General features: G+C 45.7%; 1 protein-coding gene across 1 annotated transcript; it reads right to left on the reverse strand.

Moving 5' to 3' along the window:
- Window positions 1-15,505: 15,505 nt before the first annotated feature.
- LOC123495590 (protein FAR1-RELATED SEQUENCE 5-like) lies at window positions 15,506-17,098 on the reverse strand. Its single transcript, XM_073497835.1, has 4 exons — window positions 16,783-17,098; window positions 16,218-16,675; window positions 15,817-16,104; window positions 15,506-15,709 (listed from the first exon to the last, which is right to left on the reverse strand). The coding sequence occupies exons 1-4, from the start codon at window positions 17,096-17,098 to the stop codon at window positions 15,506-15,508; spliced, it is 1,266 nt and encodes a 421-aa protein (XP_073353936.1).
- Window positions 17,099-19,369: the final 2,271 nt, after the last annotated feature.

Genomic DNA, 19,369 nt, shown 5'->3' on the forward strand with positions numbered 1-19,369 from the left:
TCAAGCCATTTCCCATCGATCTGCATGAAGGGGGTCGAAAATAGTTGAGACAAATCTTCAGGAAAACACTAGTTACCGAAGAAAGGTGATGCATGGCTTGAAAAAGGTGGTTCTAGGTGTGCAAGAAATTCTATAATTCTATATCATAATATGTGTGGCGCTCGCTAGCAACATGTGATAAGAGGGAAGGGAGTTGCCGCTTGCAGCACGTTCGAGGAGAGGAGAACTACGACCATTGGTGCTAAGGAGGTAGAGAAATAACCAGGGATAGAGATATCCACTAGGAAAGGGTAAGGATATAGACGTGCCGGGAAGAGATATAGATCTAAGGGGGGTGGCACCTTCTAGAAGCAGTCACCCCCGGAGACACATAAATGTTTGGATTGGAGGATGTAGCTTCAGTTGAGCCATGAGAATGGAACGCGTCATAGACACCAATGCAAGGCAAGGTAGTTTGAGGAGTGAGCCCTAGTAAGATCGAGCATGTTGTCCGCAGCATAGTCACCGACGTTGTGATTATGACTTCAATAAAAAAAGGTGGTTTTAGGTGTGCAGGGAATTCTATAATTACGTCATAATGTGTGTGGTGCTCGTTAGCAACATGTGATAAGAGGGAAGATAGTTGCCGCTTGCTTTTGAATTTTGTATCGATTGGTCGATAGAACCATGCCTTTTATCGAAGATTTCCACCTTCAACTGAGCAAATACTGTAAGCATCATGCATATTTTATTTTGTATCACATTGGTGTGGTTTGTTAAGGTGCTTATGATGAACTTTTATAATAAAACGTGTGTCGTCGACACACACAAAAAATAATCATATTAGCTCAACGGAAAGAAAAAAGCTACCCAACATGAAAAAAGGCTGTTTTGATAACATCCCTTTTTAAGGTGTATATTAGTTCTCCTTTGGAATAAAAAAAAGTTTTAATAGGTATCAGACGAATATACTTTTTCAAAGGCGTACCATGATACGTGTGATTTTTTCATTTTACTATACCGATCTATTAAATATATGGTTCTTGATTTAATAAATAATCACTCCATCTTAAAATATATGGTTCTTGATTTAATAAATGCTTGCTCCGTCTTAAAATAAATGTCTTAACTATAGTACAGAGTTGGCACATTTATGTTTGGACGGAAGAAAAAATAAACACCCGACCCGGTTTTTGCCAAAGCCGTGCATGACAAGTTAGCATTGCAAGCTTGCCAGCACATTTTTTTTTCGTCCAAGATGCATGCCGCGAGTACGTCTGGATGCTTTTTTTCTGCTGGTACAAAGAACTACTTCGGGAACATACCATCTGAACCTTGTTGTACTACTAGCACAACTTGCTTGGTACTGCTTCTACCGGTAAGAGACTCCCGTACTGCAAGTGCGTTTTTGCCAATTCAACTATGCGTAACACGTGCGTGATTCGTCAATTTTACAACTATGCATGCCCGACTAGCCGAAGACAAGTACGACTGCTCTTGGGTACCACAAAAGATGCTGCATCGGGTAGTGGGTTAAAAATTCAGGATACGTTTGCATGCTGCAGACATCAACAAATTAGGTGTTTATTTTAACATTCAGGCTAGGTGACCACGTGGGACATGGATTTGCATGCAGACGGGCGTGTCGGCTGTGCGACTATATTAAGAGAACCACAAGCCGCCCACCTATCCACACATACCACATTGCTTGGCACCCTCCACTTCTCCTCCATCGCGCCCTCCCTTTTGCATATCGCTACCATGAGCCACTCAGCACCGCCAAGAGCTCCACGAACCGAGCGTGCGCCGCTCGGCTGCCCGTACTGCTCGGGGGAGGTCCACATCTTTCGGTCCAACACTTACCTTCTCGTGACCCATCTGGGTCAACCAGGGGAGACGCCACCCAATGGTTGCCGATTCCGCGACCAAGCAAGCCTCATACATAGCCAACCATATCATCTGCTAGTTACCCCTAACGTTGCCTGCCACGATGTCATCCCACTAACGCAAAACGTGACAACGTGCTCTGAGTCCGAGAACCATTCTAGAATTGTAACAATAACTATATTGCATCATGTTACTAAGCTAGTCAGGTTTCATAAAGTACTCAACCGCATAGCTTGTTGTGACGATATCACATCCCAACGACGATATGCCGTCACACTCAGATGTATAGCAATCACAGGAGCATGCAAGTTTTTGTTCGACAACTTAAAGGGGAGGCAATGGTCGAGCTATCGCGATTTTATGGTAACCTCACATGTGCGGCAGGGAGGTTGGTAGAATTTTTATCTGGTTTACACACGTAGAGAACCCCCGTCATAATACAACCATTAATTTCGCCATCACTTATAAAAATATGTGTTACTTTTAATTCTTATTTTTATTCTCAAATTCGTACTGGTGTCATTTTTTTCGTCAATGAATTATATATGTACAGAGGTAACGCAATGGTATTTTTAAATGTTTTCTGACTATTGGGTCAAGCCATTTGTGGAGTATAGACTGGGGGTGGCCTGACCACAGATGCTATAAATATAGCTTCCCCGAGAGCAGTGTCACACCCTGCAGCACTTCATAGAAGAGTAGCTTGCGTTCCTAAGCCAGCAGAGCATGTCATCCAAACAGGAAGAACCGAGTGTTAGTATCCGGACTCACATCTTCATCCTTTTTACATTTACGTTTCCAGCTTTGCCTTTTACAATTTTTGTTTTTGTCTTCTTGAACATTGTGCAGATGAGGGACCTCGCAGCAGCGTGGGACAAAATTTACTTACCTTACGACGAGGTGGTGGGAAAGGACAACGAAATGACTTCGCACTACACGGCGTTTTTTGCGTTTTTACAATAAATATCATTTTATTGCAAATCAATTTTTAATTATTTCATTAAAACTCATACAACCTTTTTTTAATGTCGCTGTAGGCACCTGATTACACCCAGCAAATTGAGGATTGGTCAGAGGCGGACTTCTACACATTAGAATCGTTAGCGCGTGACCTCAATAATGTTTGATCTATTGATTAGAGATAGCCTATGTGCTAATGAGTTGGGAAATCAAGACTATCATGTAAATGGCATCATCGATATCCATTTTGTACACGGACAAGTGTATGATAGTGTTGTAGATGTTTGCATGTCAACTTTCTTCAATAAATGGATTAAGTGGGCCATCGTTTATCATTGTGTGAAAAATATATCTATGTTTTTTTTAAACAATAACTACTCGCAAAAATCACACACTTTTAAAAAATGTGCATGTTTACTACTATATGCTTACTAAAAACAAAACAAAAAATACGGTGAAGAATGCACCATAAAACTATATTGTGGGGAGAGATAAATGATACGGGTCACGACTCCGGGCAAAGACTTCGAGAAGGAATATATTTTTCAATTAACTAGTAGGAAGGTGTAGGGCATACCCTTGTGCAAAACTTAAGGGATTGACTAGAAAAAACGGTCAACTAGAAAATCCAAAGTGGAATATTGATTTATAGGTTTCAATATAACCAACGGATCAAGATCCAACGTCATCTTCAACATCGGTTCTCTTCTTCGTCATCGTATCTTTCCCCTAGCGGCCACCACGGCCCCGCCGGCACCAGCGGCGCAACCATGCCGCTTCGCCGGTACGCACACAACGGAACCACCCCACACCACCATCCTTCTTCCGCCCCCACAACACGCCAAACGGATCAATATATAACGTCCAGGGGATCATCTTCAACATAGGTTCTCTTCTTCGTCACCGAATCTTTCAACTAGCCGACTGACCGAACTTCACATTTTAATTGACTAACCCAACTTCAAAAAACATTTGATAAAAAATGTAGCTATTGCGAAATGGTAATAAAGCATGCACAACTGCAAATCTTTTTTGTGTTAGTTGAACCAGAAAAATTGTAGCGCAAATACTTCTTCTTATACCGAAAAAGGGTTCCCCGCTTTGTAATACAAAGCAACCAACACCGATACAAGGAACGTTGTGGCAAATAGAACATCAAGCCCAGAGAAAAAGAAGAAGAAACAAATGCCAACAACGGCAACTCGACAAAGCGTGGATCACCCGCCACCGGTACACCCTCCTGACAAACAACCACAACCCAAGGCTCCGAACCGCCGCACACCAAGCAGCACCTCCAAGAAGGAATGCGACGTCGACGACGCTGCTGCCCAGACTTGTCCTAGGGGTTTCCCCCGGCACGCGGAGGGAGGCCGGGATGGATATCACCCGACACCCTCCAGGAATGAATGGTGGCACCCGCAGGGTCACCGCACCGGAGCCGAAGAAACGGCAAGGATTTCTCCCGCACTCCAACCCAACCGCCCAACGGACCGGAGGCGACCAGCCAGACCGCCGCCCACCACCATGCGCCAACGCGGATGCGCCGCCACCCATGCCGCCTCACTGCGAACAACAAGACGAGACCAAGAGGACCAAAGAGAAGCGCCCCGCGGAGGGAGAAGCAGCATCGAAGCCGAACGGGAGGGAACCACCTGCACCACCATCGTGGGGGAGGCCAGAACCTCCGGCGCCGTCGCGGTAGCCGTCTGGACGCGGCAGCAAGGCATGCCAGACCACCCCTGGCCCGGCCAGGTTCGAAACGGGCCCGCTTAGCCCCGCCGCCACGCTGCAGCAAGCCGGCGATGTCGCCGCCAGCACCCTGCCGCTCATCGCCTCTCCCCCGCCTACAGGAAGCCACGAAGCAGACACACCCCGCCGCCGGCCCGCCCAGGCCTAGATGGGCCCCGAAGGGCCAAGATCTGGGTCGAGCGGGAGCCGCCAGATCGCGCCGCCGTGTCGCCCCGCCGCCAGCGACGACGCCGCCGATCGTAAGCCCGCCCCCGCTCGCGCCAGGGACCCTCGCCGCCGCCTAGAGACACCCGAGAGGGGAAAGGGGAGGGGGCGCCGCCACCATCACCGCCCGGGCCAGGCCTGTAGCGGGCGCCGGCGCCGGCGGCAGGGAGGAAGAGGAAGGGGGGGGCGCACGGGGGAGGAGGATGGGCGCAGCCGGCCGCCCGCGGGGGCGGCGGGGTGGCGGGAGAGAGGGAGGGGCGGTTCCCCGAACCAGTCCTTTTTTTCAAGTTTCCAGAGTCTTCTTCTAAAATGGTATGCAGAAAAAAATCCCGTGTCATTCGAATATAATTAAACATAAAAACACCCGATGTGTTACCTTTTTTGAATAACACTCATTAATGCTTACGTTTTATAAGAAAAAAAATCAACCGTAGCAACTTCTTTTATGTCCGATAACTTTTTCATCCACTGTGCTATCTAAATCCTTGAATTATGGTCAATATAGACGCGCTACTTGTCATAATTGACATCTTTCTTATAATTTTGTGTAAGTATTTTCTTTGCCACAATGGCACATTTTTTCATCAAAGGGCGCGAAAAGAGCCAAGATGATATCTATACCAACTTTCTGACCTTGGGTAAGTATTTCATCTGCCACAGTAGCACTTTTTTCTTTACATCGTGAAGACAAAAGTCAAACTAGTATTTTACAAAACATTTTTTAACCTTTTGGACAAGTTTTTCACTGCCTCAGTAAATGACATTTTATGTTGGTTAAGTTTTCCCAGCCACAGAACCGACCATTTTACATCATGGTGAAAGGAGGTAAGATAGTGACTACATACCAATTTTAACCTTGGTTAACTATTTTTCACTGCCACAGTAACCCATTTTTTTACATCATGGTCAAAAGAACGAAGATAGGTACTCAATGTGCTATCCGTATCTAGCGGTCTACGATTGGAGGTACCTGCTCAAGATGACTGACGCAACGCTTCATCCAGTGCAGCTAGCACAGTAACCCATTGTTTTACATCATGGTAAAAAATACGAATCTAGGTACTCAATGTGCTACTCGTACCTAGCGGACAAGGCTTTGGCAGTACCTGCTCAAGAAGCCTCACGCAGTGCTCCATCCAGTGCAGCTACTATTTTACTCTATCGGCTCTATCGGCCAGCGTTGGTTGCAAGCACAGTTAGTCAACATGCAGCACTACATCCCGTGCGGCTCATATACTACCGATTGGTCACCGTGGGTTTGCAAGGTCAGGTCATGATGAGTCAACATGCAGCACTACGGCCCTGTTTGGATCACGGGGTTAGAGCTAGTTTGGGTTAGTTGGGGGCTCAAATAACCCAAAAGTATCCAAACAGGGAGGGTTAGAGTGGGTTAGTTCCATCTAACCCAACTATCCCGGTGGAGAGGTGCTTATTTGAGTTAGAGTGGGTTAGAAAATAACTCTAACTCTAACTGTGTTAGAGTATCCAAACAGGGCCTACATCCTGTGCGGCTCATATACTACCGATTGGTCACCGTGGTTTTGCAAGGTCAGGTCATGATGATAGTACGTGCCGATGCCCGCGTGCTGCACTGTGGCTCCCGTTAGCTTTGGAAACGAAAACTACGCATTTAATGCATTTGGCACAGTAGGTGACATCTCAATCCATCGTCTTGTCAAACGTTGCATGGAAACGGAGCCTATGGATGAAAAGGCGTGAACTGCGGTCACTGTATAGGTGAGATTAATTTTATAAATACTAGTACTACTAGTACATACGAACGAAAGAATATTAGTAGTATTAGTACTACCTGTTCCAAGCATACAACACCTTGCTGCAATATAGGGATTGTTAGCTTCAAAAAAACAAAAAACAATTCTAGAAGAATTTTCTCGATCAATTCCTGTGTTTTTATTATCTCAATGATGATAAGAAAAAAATAAGTTTTGCAAAAAAAGAAAAATCTAGACGTTTGAATTTCTAGCAACCGTCAGAACTTCAGGTACTGCAGGGATAATTACGAAATAGGGTTTCCCCCGCTTTATATTATAAAGCACGAACATCGATCACAAGGTAACTGCCTGGGCGAACGGCAAAACAATTCCAAAAGAAAAAGGAAGAAGACTAAAATGCCAACAACGGCAGCTCGACGAGCATGAATGGTCCGCCACCGCTGCGCCCTCCATCTACGTCCAACCACTCGCCATGGCACCGGACCTCCGCGTACCAAACAACACCTCCAAGAAGGAATGCGACGCCAACGACGCTGCTGTCCGGACAAGTCCTAGGGTTTCCCCCGGCACGCAGAAGGGGAATGGGGGATGAGTAGCACCGACGCCTTTCAGGAATGAATGGTGGCACCCACCGGCGTCACCACGTCGGAGCCAAAACAGCTGGCAGAGAATTCTCCCGCACCCCCATGCCCCGACACCCACTAGAACGGAGCCAAATCACCGTATTGCCACCCGCCAGCACACGCCACCACGGTCTTGGACCCATCCACGCCGTCTTGCTGCGAACACCACCATGAGGACAAGCGAGCATATCCGAGATGCACCTAGATGGCACGGACGGAAGCACCGGAGCCGAACGGGAGGGAACCGCCTCCACCGCCATCGCGCTGGAGGCCTCTGCCTCCCGCACCGATGCGGATTGCCAACCGGACACCGCAACCAGGGCAAAAATGGCGACCCGAGCCTGGCCGAGCCCATAGCGGGACCGCAAAGCCCTAGCCACGGCGCTGCTGCACGCCGGCAGCCAAAGCCGCCACCCCGCCACCAGCCGGACACCTCGCAACCGTCGCCCGAGAGCCCCGCATACGCCACGCCCGATGCAGGCCCGCCCCGGCCTAGATGGGGCTCGAAGGGCCCAGATCTGCGTCGGGCGGGCGCCGCCAGCCCGCGCCACCGCGCTGCCCCGTCGTTAACGACGACGTCGCTGCCCAGAGTTTGCCAGCGTCGCCCGGGCCAGGCCCGTGACGCGCGCCGGCGACGGCGGCGGGGAGGAGGAGGAGAGGAGAGAACGCTCGCTGCGAGGAGTGGGGAGGTGCGACCGGTCGCCCACGGGGACGACGCGGTCGCGGGGGCTACTGCAGGGATAATTACCATTAGGAGATTTTCATAGAAGGTACCTAGCCGGGTGATTTCTTAGTCCTTCTTAACAAAACTTAAAGGAAACATACAAGTAGACATTCTTTTCTTCACGCTGGTCAAGTACTATAGAGTACTAAAAAACCTTTTCAAGAAAAAATAAATATAATGCATGCAATCCCCAGCTAAAAGATACCCAACCAATGCACTTATGGTAAGTCGGATATAGGTTTCCTCCTAGGGAAAAGATTTTGCATTGATAGCAACAATTAAGTGTAAGTAAAGCGTGCAGTGGGAAAAGCATCTTTTCAAGTATTACATGAGACCGTACCGATGTGAGCAGAAGGAAGTTGAATCGGCAGCCGTTCTGATTCCCCCCCCCCCCCAACATTTTGTACACAAACTGTATGGATTGCGGGCCTGCAGCCGGCGGTGAGCCCCACGCGGAAACTGAACAGACGAGCTGCTACTGGTGCTATAAATAGTAGACGTGAATGCAAAAGGCATGTCAGTTCACCCACCGCAAGAGCAATAGGAGCACACATAGTCATGGCTTCCCGTTCATCCCTTAGACTGGGTTCTCCAGAGAGTCAAGTGTCAGCAGCTGCTACTAGAGACAAAAACAAGCCATCCATCCAATCTAGTTTCAGCGCATCCCACTACCATGCTGTAGTTAGCAAATTTGGTATGGCAGAACGTAAGCTGCTTTGCCGATACAAACTAGATAAGCTGCTAGAGATCCCTCCACACAAGGAGCACAAAAGGCAATTCACTGTCTTCGTGCTGTCTAGGATAGATGAGCACACTGGCGTCATGGACGACGGCCATGGAAATAGTGTCGTGATGACCTGCGAAGATGCCGTAACAATTCTTGGCATTCCGAGTGGTCCCATTGACCTGGCGGAGGCACCAGATGTCGTGGGCGTGGCAACAGCCACTTTGACGGTTGAGTCGGCGAGGGATAACCTCGAGCGTCTCATTGGCAAGGAGAAGAATAAGGACGATGAGAAGGTCTTCATACAGTCATTCCTCGCATTTTGCTTTGGTAAGACGCATATGTTTAACAAAGTACTAGCTTTTTTTCTGTTTTTTTAGCTGTTGGATCTGCTTCGACTTTCTAATGCCGTGTTTAGGTTCGTTGTTGCCAACCTAGTTCAATGGAACCGTAGAAATTTTGCTAGAGATGGCTCTGTCATACGTTATTTTTTCTGAAAAGCTTTTTTTATAAGGCATGATTTTTGAATAGTGGTATATATTTGGGTAGATATGGCTTCGCAATACACTTTTCTTATACGGAATTTTTATTATAGGGTAACATAGTGTGATATAACAGTTTACTATTTTGATTAGCGGTATACGCTCGTGCAAACCCACGATTACACGTGAGCTTCATTTATTTTCTGTTAAATTATTCAGATACGTATGTAATGAGAATGTGTAGACAGCGAATTTTCGTGGTTCTTTTTATGTTGGGCTATGCTCATATCATATCTTTTTCACTCAAAAAAATCGTTAACATAAGTGATATAATTTTTTGAAATCCTTTTTGAAGGCACAATGTTTTTCGGATGTGTGCTAATATGGCCATGACATTAGCATATCCAGATGAAAACACCGCCTGACCAAAAATTACCCTCTTATTACAATATGTATGAACAAATACATTTGAGTACGTTCTTTGTCATTTTTTACCATAGCCGTCCGAACTTTTTGTTGCTGACACCTCTATTACTTACAGCAATGAAAATATGACAAAACTTTGATGTGATGTACTACACTGCAGGATTTGTCTTGTGTCCTGGTAAGATCGATGTGCAAGTGGTTAGAGCCGCTGGAGACACCGAGAGGGTAACAGAATATAACTGGGCGAAGCATGTTTTCAACGCCACGATGGATGATGTGGCTACTGTGCAAAAAGCTAAACGTGATGGCTTGACGAACATCAAGCTAGAATCGTGCCCAATACTGCCGCAGGTTTGCTCTTTTAAATACAATTTTTATTTTTACACATCGTCTGACCAAACATATTGATGTGTACATGTCTTATACGAAACAGATTTTTTACCTCGACAAAATAATGGGACCACCCACGCCAATACACTCTCTGTATGTCCCAAGATCAAAGGCTTACAGCAACGACAAGCTCTTGGCGCAAATAAATCACATTACTAAAGCAGGGTCTTGGAGTTTGTACGAGAAGTTCAAATTGAGAAAGGTGATTTTTCTTCCCCCCATTGGACCATACCGCATTTTGTTGTAGGCTGAAAAAGCAAGTAACGGGACCTTACTCATTTTTTTCTTATCAGTTTGTGCTGCCGGCTGAAGAGGCTACAAATGGCAGTGCTGCGCATCAAGGAACACCATGCTCACGAATAGCTGATAATCAGTCATGCCTGGCTCAGTCTGGTGTGGGCGGTGTCTTTATATCATCAAACGCAACAACAGATGCGTCTCATGCACTCGCACCAGCGCAAGTCCAACCATTTGCTCATGTTAATTATTCTCCTGACCAAGTAAGCGAGTATTTTTTCATTATTCAGCAAACATAGGTGCATGAATCTCACTGTATTTTATGTGCATGTACACATTTGCCAGCTGAACAATCTGGTGACCTCCATGCGAAGCTTTATTAAGGTGGTCGAGAAAAAGCATAGTATTGGGACAGATGATGCGTCTCTGCAAGCCCAATCAGTTGCTCATGCTAACTATTCTCCTGAACAAGTAAGCGAGTATATTTTCATTATTCAGCTTAAGAGCCAACATAGGTGCATGTATCTCACTGATTTTTATGTGCATTTACACATTTGGCAGTTGAAAACTCTGGTAACCTCCTTGCAAGGCTTAATTAAGGTAATCGAGGAAAAGGATAGTATTGGGACAGATAGCCGCAAGCGCAACATAGATATGTCAAAGGGAAAAGCCCATGTAGTAGACGGAGAACAAGAAAGAGCAGGTGCCGAAGAACAACAGCCGCCAACCGAAGGTGAAATGTTCGCCACAACAAAATCTATTTTGATGCATGAGGTTTCTAACCTTTTAGGGGATAAAATTTAAACCATAATACTTAATTTTCTACAGGCAAAAAAGCTAAGCCTACAATAGTGTTCCAGAGAAAGGCTAAAGTGGAGAGCGGGTCGAAAGGTGGGCATGACGGTACATGAAGTGTTTTTCAAAGTGAATTTGATGTCAACAATACTTTATGGTCGAACAAAAGTGCTCAAGATATCTCTCGCATGTATTTTTCCATGTCATTGTAGGAAACGTCGACATGCCGGTCCAGCAACCAGAGAATCTTCTTGAAACTATCAAGAAGGGGATTGCTGAGTTAACAAAAGCCAGTGCCTTCAAAATATATGATGGCCCAGGCAGCTGTAGCAACAAGAAAAGTGATAAAAGTAAATAAAACTTCTTTGTTGTTTGGAATGACTTTAGTGTTTTCTTATGTTTAGTGCAGTTGGATATTTCAGAAACTAATGCTTATCACTGATAATCTACAAAACATTTTTGATTTAGGTCCCCCAAGCATTGAGTTTCTCCGTGAGGTTAAAAAACATGATGCCACTACAGGGGCAAGAGGATCAGTAGCAGCTCCTAACATTCCAGAAAATGTTGTCGATGCAACCCCACTTGATATGGCTCCACCTATCATGGACAATGAACCAGACCTGGAACAGTTTGTAGCTAACATACCATGTGAGATACCTGGTTGAGTGACATGTTTTTTATTTCTACTCATTTTCAAAGTAAACAATTGCTGACAGATTTTTTTCTTTCCAAAACGAAGCTCATGTGCTCACTATGATATCAATGGCTGCGGCTGGGCAAAACAATATGAGCCAGAGAATCTTCGACCACATACGCAATGCACCTATCGTGAACCCTGTTGGTGAGTGTTCTAGATTGTCAATTAGTAATTTTAAACGAAATTTTAAAACATATTGACTTTCTTATGAATTAATGAACAGCTCAACAGATGGAAGCTGGACCATCTAATGCTAACGAAATGATTGCACAGTCCCTTCAAAATCAGCAGGCCCGTGCTGGGGTGCTATACCGATGGATACTGTTTGCTGCTACAGACGACTTCTTAACAAGGTATTTTTTTTCTTTTTGCATGAAATTCATTTGGCATTTAGCCTCACACAAGTTTGCAAAACAAAGATATCAACTAATCCGTGTCATGCAGGAAATTTATCTACATCCCTGGACAAATGCCATTGATTATAACAGGGACTAGTCTGAAGAAGCAGCTCAGCGGTGCATTTGAGAATGACATGATGTCAGCTGTAGTTGTGTTGTTCAATGAGGTTGACCACAAGGCGTGTGAGCATCTTTCTCGCTTGCGCAATCGTCATTTCCTTCCTCAAGAGTTCGTGATAAGTACCTAAGATAATAAATAATTCGGCGTGGTCAAAACAACTAACGAATGTAACTTTATTTTAGGACTTGTGCAATATTTACAATGGAACTCCACCTCTGGAAGCCATAGGGCACTTCTTCAGGGGTCCAAGTGTACCATACAAGGTCCAGGACTGCAAAGAGGTACCTTGCTATACATCGACAAAATTGTACACAATTTTTTCTTTGCCTCATCTTTTGGTAGAACTAAATCTATGAGAAATGTAGTATTGAACAATAACAATTCTTTTCCAATATCAGGTAGTTGTGATACTACATGACAAAGTCAATTGGGTATGCTACGCTTACAATATTAAGGGAACACATACAACAGTGCATGTGTACGACCCTGTGGTCAATGGTGATTTTCCCGCCATAGCTGTGGCCAACCACCATCGTAAAGCTTATGATCTTTTTCTGGCACTGGGTCACTGCATGTCTATTGTGCTAGGTGCAACTATTCCTAGTGCACTGGGCTTTAACATCATCAAACACACTGGGGGTCCAGGAGCGAGGTTAGCTCTAACAAACATTGAGTCTTAATTATCATTTGTAAGAAATATCTGCAGGTTGCTGAAATACTTCATCATTTTTCTTAAAAAAACAGCCCAAATGATGCGATATATGTTGCATATGCTGCGAGGAACATGACGAACAACCAAGCCAAACCTGTGCTGGACCAGGTATCAGATTGTTTGCGCTGCTGCATTTTTCGGTGTCCTATGAAATGTTTATTCTTCATCAAATGCATATACAATATTGTTGGAAAACTCAACTATTTTTCAATCAAACTGTTCCAGGAAGGATTGCTCGAACATAGGAAGGTGCTTGGATACCTGCTCATGACCATGGATTCCAACATTACGAAGATCAACGGCGTCTAAGCAACATTCTCATGAAGACTATCCATCTTTCTTCACTATAAAAATGTTTGCGACTGAAAGTTGCTGTATGTCTATGATGCCATGTGTACCTAAAAGCCCTCACACACTGTGTGTGTTGTGGTCTGTCAGTGTTAGTGTCCGTAATTCGGTATGAGACTATTTGTTGTCAGTCGTAAAATGCACTTTGTTTTGTATTTTCTGGTCCATGAGACAGCTAATGACTATGTTAAGTGTTCTACATCACTTAATGCCTAAGTTCTACTTCTTCATATACTTTGTTGTCCGCGTGAAATGATGTTTGATTCGAAAACTTAAATCAAATATTACGTGTTCATGTTTGTCTTGTTTGTAAATGTTCTCAAAAACAAATTGTATATGCTGGCGCAAACGAACATAGGAGTGGCAAAAGAACATACAACTACCGCGGAGGTAACTTAGATCTAGGCGAAGGATTCAGATATTGACATCTGAAACAAATATCCGAAAACCAATCTACTCCACATTTTTTATTACTACAATAGTTTTACGACAACCAGCCGCTAAGATACAAAAGTTCCTTCACATACTTTGTAGGGATGGCCTATGTCTCCCGCGCACAGCTCCGGAGGGCAAACCCTAGCGCCGCAAGCCATATTACCTTCGCCCAGTCCCCTCGGCGCAGCCGGATTAAAGCCAGGCGTCGGAAGCGCGCGAGGCTTCTTATACCCTCTATTGGTTGCGGCTGACGCGGGTGGTCGGCGGCGCACGGTGGCGCCGACGCGTTAGGCCTCGCGAGGTGGCCTGTTAAAGCAGCGGCGGCGCTAAGTATTGCAGTTTTCGGTATTCATGACTATAGGCGGGGCGCCGGTATTCTAGGGAGATGGAGATGTTTGTGGCATCTACCACAATGTGGTGGTGGCTCATAGCGTTGGTCTAGGTTGTTTCACGGCGACGGCTGGACATATCCGGCGTCGGCCAATAGATGAGCGGCTTGTTTCGTACTTCGGAGTCATCGTGAGGGCATGCCGCCAGACTAAGGCCAGCTGGCGTCGGCGGCGAGGCTTCTTCTACCCTTTCTCCGTGGCTCGGCGGCGAGAGTTGGCGGCACGCTGGCATCGGCGAGAGTCGACGCATTAGGCTTCACAAGGTGGCCTCTTATAGAAGTAGCTGGATCTAGCCGATTCGGCGTAACTAGATCTGATCATTTTCCGTAGACGATACTGTAGGCGGTAAGACATGGTGGTGGCTCGTGGCGATTGTATAGGTCATTTTGCGGCGGCGGCTAGAGATTTTCGACGTCGGCCATCGATTAGCAGCTTGTTTTGTCCTTCTTTCCCTTCCATCGTCGTCCGTGTGCTGCCTTCGTCGAAGGGCTGGACATCTCCCAGCCGTGATCTGTCGCTCGTCTCGCGCCCCGGTACTAGGACCGGACTAGTCTCTCACTGGGTGCAACAGGACGGGTCGATGAGGCCAGCATTTGGGCCGCCCTATCGGGTATTTGTGCTTGGGATGGCCAGGGGTGCGAAAGACGGGGCCTTTCCAATCTTCTATTTTCTTGAATAGCGGCGGGTCTCGGATGAGATGGTGTCAAGGTCTTTGTTCCTGGGACGACAATGGGGGTGGTAGCGGTATGCTCATGGGAAAATCCGTGTATTCGGTGCTGCCAGATGACCATGGGATGTGGGCGGCATGGTGGCGTGGGTGTGGCGTTCTATGGCGTCGTGTGTTGGCCGGGTGTGAAAACCTGTCCTATATTCTTGAAGGCTTTAAAGAGAGGACCAACAAAAAGAGAACAAAAAGAGATTGTCGATATAAGTTAGAAAAGAAAATTCATCATGCATGGAGCCGCAAAAAAAAGATAACAAAAATCCATGAACATACGGATTCATGTAAAAATAAAACACAGTACAAAACATAGTACACCAAGGACGCTACAGGTTAAATAAAGTGACACTGAACATAAACTTGCATAACCACATGAGAACATTTGCGCTCAGACTCCCCTAGCACTGCAATTACCCTTTGTGTGCCCCGGAATCATGCATAGGCTACACTTCACAATCCTTTTTTTTTGGATGGAAGGGGTGGCATTGGACCGGCAGTATCTTCATGAGCATGGCATGGGCCGTCCTTGTAGTGTTTTCTAGCTTTCTTAGCCACAATGTAATCCATACGACTCTTTGGGTGAAGGGAGCTAGGTCGTCCTTTAGACAGCACACGTTGTGGAGGAAGAATTTGGGTTTCTGACCCAATATCAGTTATGGTATGCCGGACAGGATTTGCTTGTTCGGCGATAATATCAATAAGCATATCTGAAGCCTTCTTACTTGCAATTTTTTCTTTTGCCTCACATATAGCTGCGAACGCCGTTTGGAATCACTCAGACCCGGATTCTGCCTCCTTGATAAGGTCCATAGCAGCCACATATAGAACATTTCTTCTATACGTAGTTTGGGAAGACAACTCCCCCATTTCACCCTCGTTTGCCAGGTGCAGTGGTCTCGATTCCCTTGCCCATAAAGTCCATCTTTTGACTATATTCCTTGGTGGAATCTTGCCAATATTGTTCTGTACTAATACCTGAAAAAACAAAATTACAAGTCAGATGAGAAATCATTAATGCGGTGCTGTAAAAATGAGTTTGAGACGCATGACATAGGACCATAATGAAAAAAATGTGTGCATACCTTTAATGAATGGCAGCACAACAGGCCGACATGATCAAAAAATCCACAATCACATGTGACAAAGTCCCCACCGTCTTCCACTTTGACGGTGAATACCTTTTTGTCATAATCAGTTAAGGCTAGTTGCGGCGACAATTTGACCTTGTAGACGTGTCCAGGCTTGGAACGCCGTGCATCAAATGAGCCTGATCTAAAAAGTTCGTGTGAAAATTTTTCGTACAAGGCCTTCGTGTACACAGCCGCTGCATCTATCTCGATAGTAGCGCCAATTACAAGCCGCCTGCGTGTCTGTTATTCAGTGGAATAAGTATATAATGTGTGAGATAAAATAAAATAATGTCAGATAGTAGCTGGAGTAGTACTCATACTATATAAACAAAATACATGCATGCCTTTTATACCTGCTTGCTGACATAATTTGCCTCGTCTTCTGCCTGGCTCCTGGAATCAAGCAATTTGTTGTACTGCTTAACAAACAAGTGCATTGGGGATGATCTGCTGATGAACTTTTTGAGGAGATGATTCGCACTCTCGCTCCGTTGCGTGCTGGTCATCCCGGCACAGAATGTGCCCAAGAAGTATGGCATTGCCCACATGTCCCTCCACTTGAAAATCCTGCGAAGGTACTTGTTTCCTTGAAGTTTGTATTTTTTAATCAATTGATGCCACATTCGCTCAAATGATTCTACATCCGTCTCTTCATTTACTATTGCGTGGAATTCCTTCTTGAAGGCAGAATGTTTGTTGTACACGTGTCCAGTTTTCTCTTTCAAGACCTTTAACACATGCCATCTGCACCACCTATGACGGGTGTGGGGCATTGTACTTCGTAAAGCATTTTGCATAGCTTTGCATTGATCTGTAGGAGTACCAAAGAAGAATGATCAAACTAAGGCGAACATATAATAGCATATGTATAACCTGACAAACTACAACAATGTATGAAGATAACTTTTATAATCTGACCTGTCAATATAGTAGTAGGATGTTTCCCGTCCATCAAGTCAATAAAGTTTCTGAATGCCCATTCAAATGTGGGAGTCTTTTCATCAACCATGAGGACGCCGCCAAAAATAATAGACTGGAAATGGTTATTCACACCAACAAAAAGCCCAAATGGCATGTTATACAGGTTGGTCCTGTAAGTGGTGTCGAAAGTAACCACATCACCGAAATGTGCATAATCCAGCCGATTTTTACCATTACACCATATTACTGTTTTCACCCTGCTTTCACCGTCTACTTGCACACAAACTTTGAAGTCCGGATCTGTGGCACTCATATCCTGAAGTATACTAGTGGTTTTGGCCATATCATCAGTGATGGAATCATGAGCTATGGTTGCACACAGAGTTCTCAATGTCTGCTTCCTAAAAGGCACGCCTAGAGAAGAGCCAAGACCTGACCCTAATATGTTGTATATCTGGTCAAACCTGATGTTGTTCTCCGTGAGGTTACGAATAAAATCCTTTGCTAAAGGACTTATAACGCTATGTGATTTCCACTGTTTTTTCTCGCCACACTTCACAGATAGTGGGTGATTGTGCAGAATGCCAGAATAGGAGGGGGATAGCTAATCCTGTCGAAGACTATGCTTCTGGCCATCTCCATCTTGCAGCATGTAGAAGAGAGTAGATTGAAGTCCTCCAAGTAGCATCGCATAGCATAAATCCTACCCGGCGATCCCCTCCTCGTCGCCCTGTTAGAGAGCGATCACCGGGTTGTATCTGGCACTTGGAAGGATGTATTTTATTCAGTATCCGGTTCTAGTTGTCACAAGGTCAAGGTACAACTCCGGGTCATCCTTTTACCGAGGGACACGGCTATTCGAATAGATAAACTTCCCTGCAGGGGTGCACCACATAACCCAACACGCTCGATCCCATATGGCCGGACACACTTTTCTGGGGCATGCCCGGCCTCGTAAGATCAACGCGTCGCAGCCCCACCTAAGCACAACAGAGAGGTCAGCACGCCGGTCTAACCCTATGCGCGCAGGGGTCTGGGCCCATCGCCCTATGCACACCTGCACGTTGCGTACGCGGCCGGAAGCGGACCTAGCCTAGTGGCGTTCCAGTCCAATCCGGCGCGCGCCACTCAGTCGCTGACGTCACGAAGGCTTCGGCTGATACCACGACGCCGGGATACCCATAACTACTCCCGCGTAGATGGCTAGTGCGTATAGACCAAATGGCCAGACTCAGATCAAATACCAAGATCTCGTTAAGCGTGTTAAGTATCCGCGAACGTCGACCAGGGCCAGGCCCACCTCTCACCTAGGCGGTCTCAACCTGCCCTGTCGCTCCGCCACAAAGATCCACTTTCGGGTACTCCTACGAGCCGACCCGACTTTAGTCATCACATGTGTCATGTATTTAGTATATAAGTATATACCCGTGATCACCGCCCAGGTGATCACGGCCCGATAGTATAGCACAGCAGACGGACAAGAATGTAGGGCCACTGATGGAAAACTAGCATCCTATACTAAGCATGTAGGATTGCAGGTAAAGGTAACAACAATAGTAGCAAGGATAGGCTATGCATCAGGATAGGATATCGGAAAGCAGTAACATGCTACACTACTCTAATGCAAGCAGTATAGAGAAGAATAGGCGATATCTGGTGATCAAGGGGGGGCTTGCCTGGTTGCTCTGGCAAGTAGGAGGGGTCGTCAACTCCGTAGTCGAACTGGGCAGCAGCAGTGTCGGTCTCGTAGTCTACCGGAGAGAAGAGGGGGGAAGAAATAGTAAATACAATGCAAACATAAGCATGACGATGCGTGACAAGACAATGAACAGTGCGAGGTGTGTCCTAACGCGACAGTAGGTGGTACCGGCGAAGGGGGGGAACATCCGGGAAAGTATTCCCGATGTTTCGCGTTTTCGGACAGACGGACCGGAGGGGGAAAGTTGCTAGTTCGATAGGTTAGGGAGGTGTGGTGGACGAACGGACAGCGTATTCGGATTCGTCTCGTCGTTCTAAGCAACTTTCATGTTGAAAATATTTTAATCCGAGTTACGGATTAAAAGATATGATTTTCTAAAGATTTTATTAATTTCTGGAATTTAATTAATTATTTAATTTAATACGAAATTTGGATTTATGACATCAGCATGATGTCATGCTGACATCAGCAGTCAACAGGGGTTGACTAAGTCAACTGACATGTGGGCCCAGTGGGACCCACCTGTCATTCACTGTTTAGGTTAATTAGTGTTTAGCTAAATAATTACCGCTTAATTAATATAAACAGGATTGGTTAACTTAATTAATTTAGTTAATTAATTAATTAATTAAAATTATTTTTATTTTTATTTTCTTTATTTATTTATTAATTAATTTTTATTAATTAATTTATTATTATTATTAATTTATTTTATTTTTATTTTTATTTAGCTGGGGCCCGTTTGTCATTGGGCCAGGGGGGCAATTGGGTGCTGGGCTATCGGGCCCAGCCCGAACGGGCACTGGCCCGCGGGGCGCACCCGACTTGGGCGCTGTGGGCCGCCGGCGACCAGGGAGCAGGGGGGCCAGGGCGGCGCGCCGGCGT

Source organism: Aegilops tauschii, chromosome 4, assembly GCF_002575655.3.
Source record: "Aegilops tauschii subsp. strangulata cultivar AL8/78 chromosome 4, Aet v6.0, whole genome shotgun sequence".
NCBI classification, from domain to species: Eukaryota; Viridiplantae; Streptophyta; class Magnoliopsida; order Poales; family Poaceae; genus Aegilops; species Aegilops tauschii.

Coding starts and splice junctions, on each gene's coding strand:
- LOC123495590 (XM_073497835.1), bottom strand. CDS start 17,098: ATGAGTGCCACAGATCCGGACTTCAAAGTTTGTGTGCAAGTAGACGGT. Junction 16,676..16,782: donor TCCTACTACTATATTGACAG/GTCAGATTATAA, acceptor GTACTCCTACAG/ATCAATGCAAAGCTATGCAA. Junction 15,710..15,816: donor TGTGCTGCCATTCATTAAAG/GTATGCACACAT, acceptor TTGTTTTTTCAG/GTATTAGTACAGAACAATAT.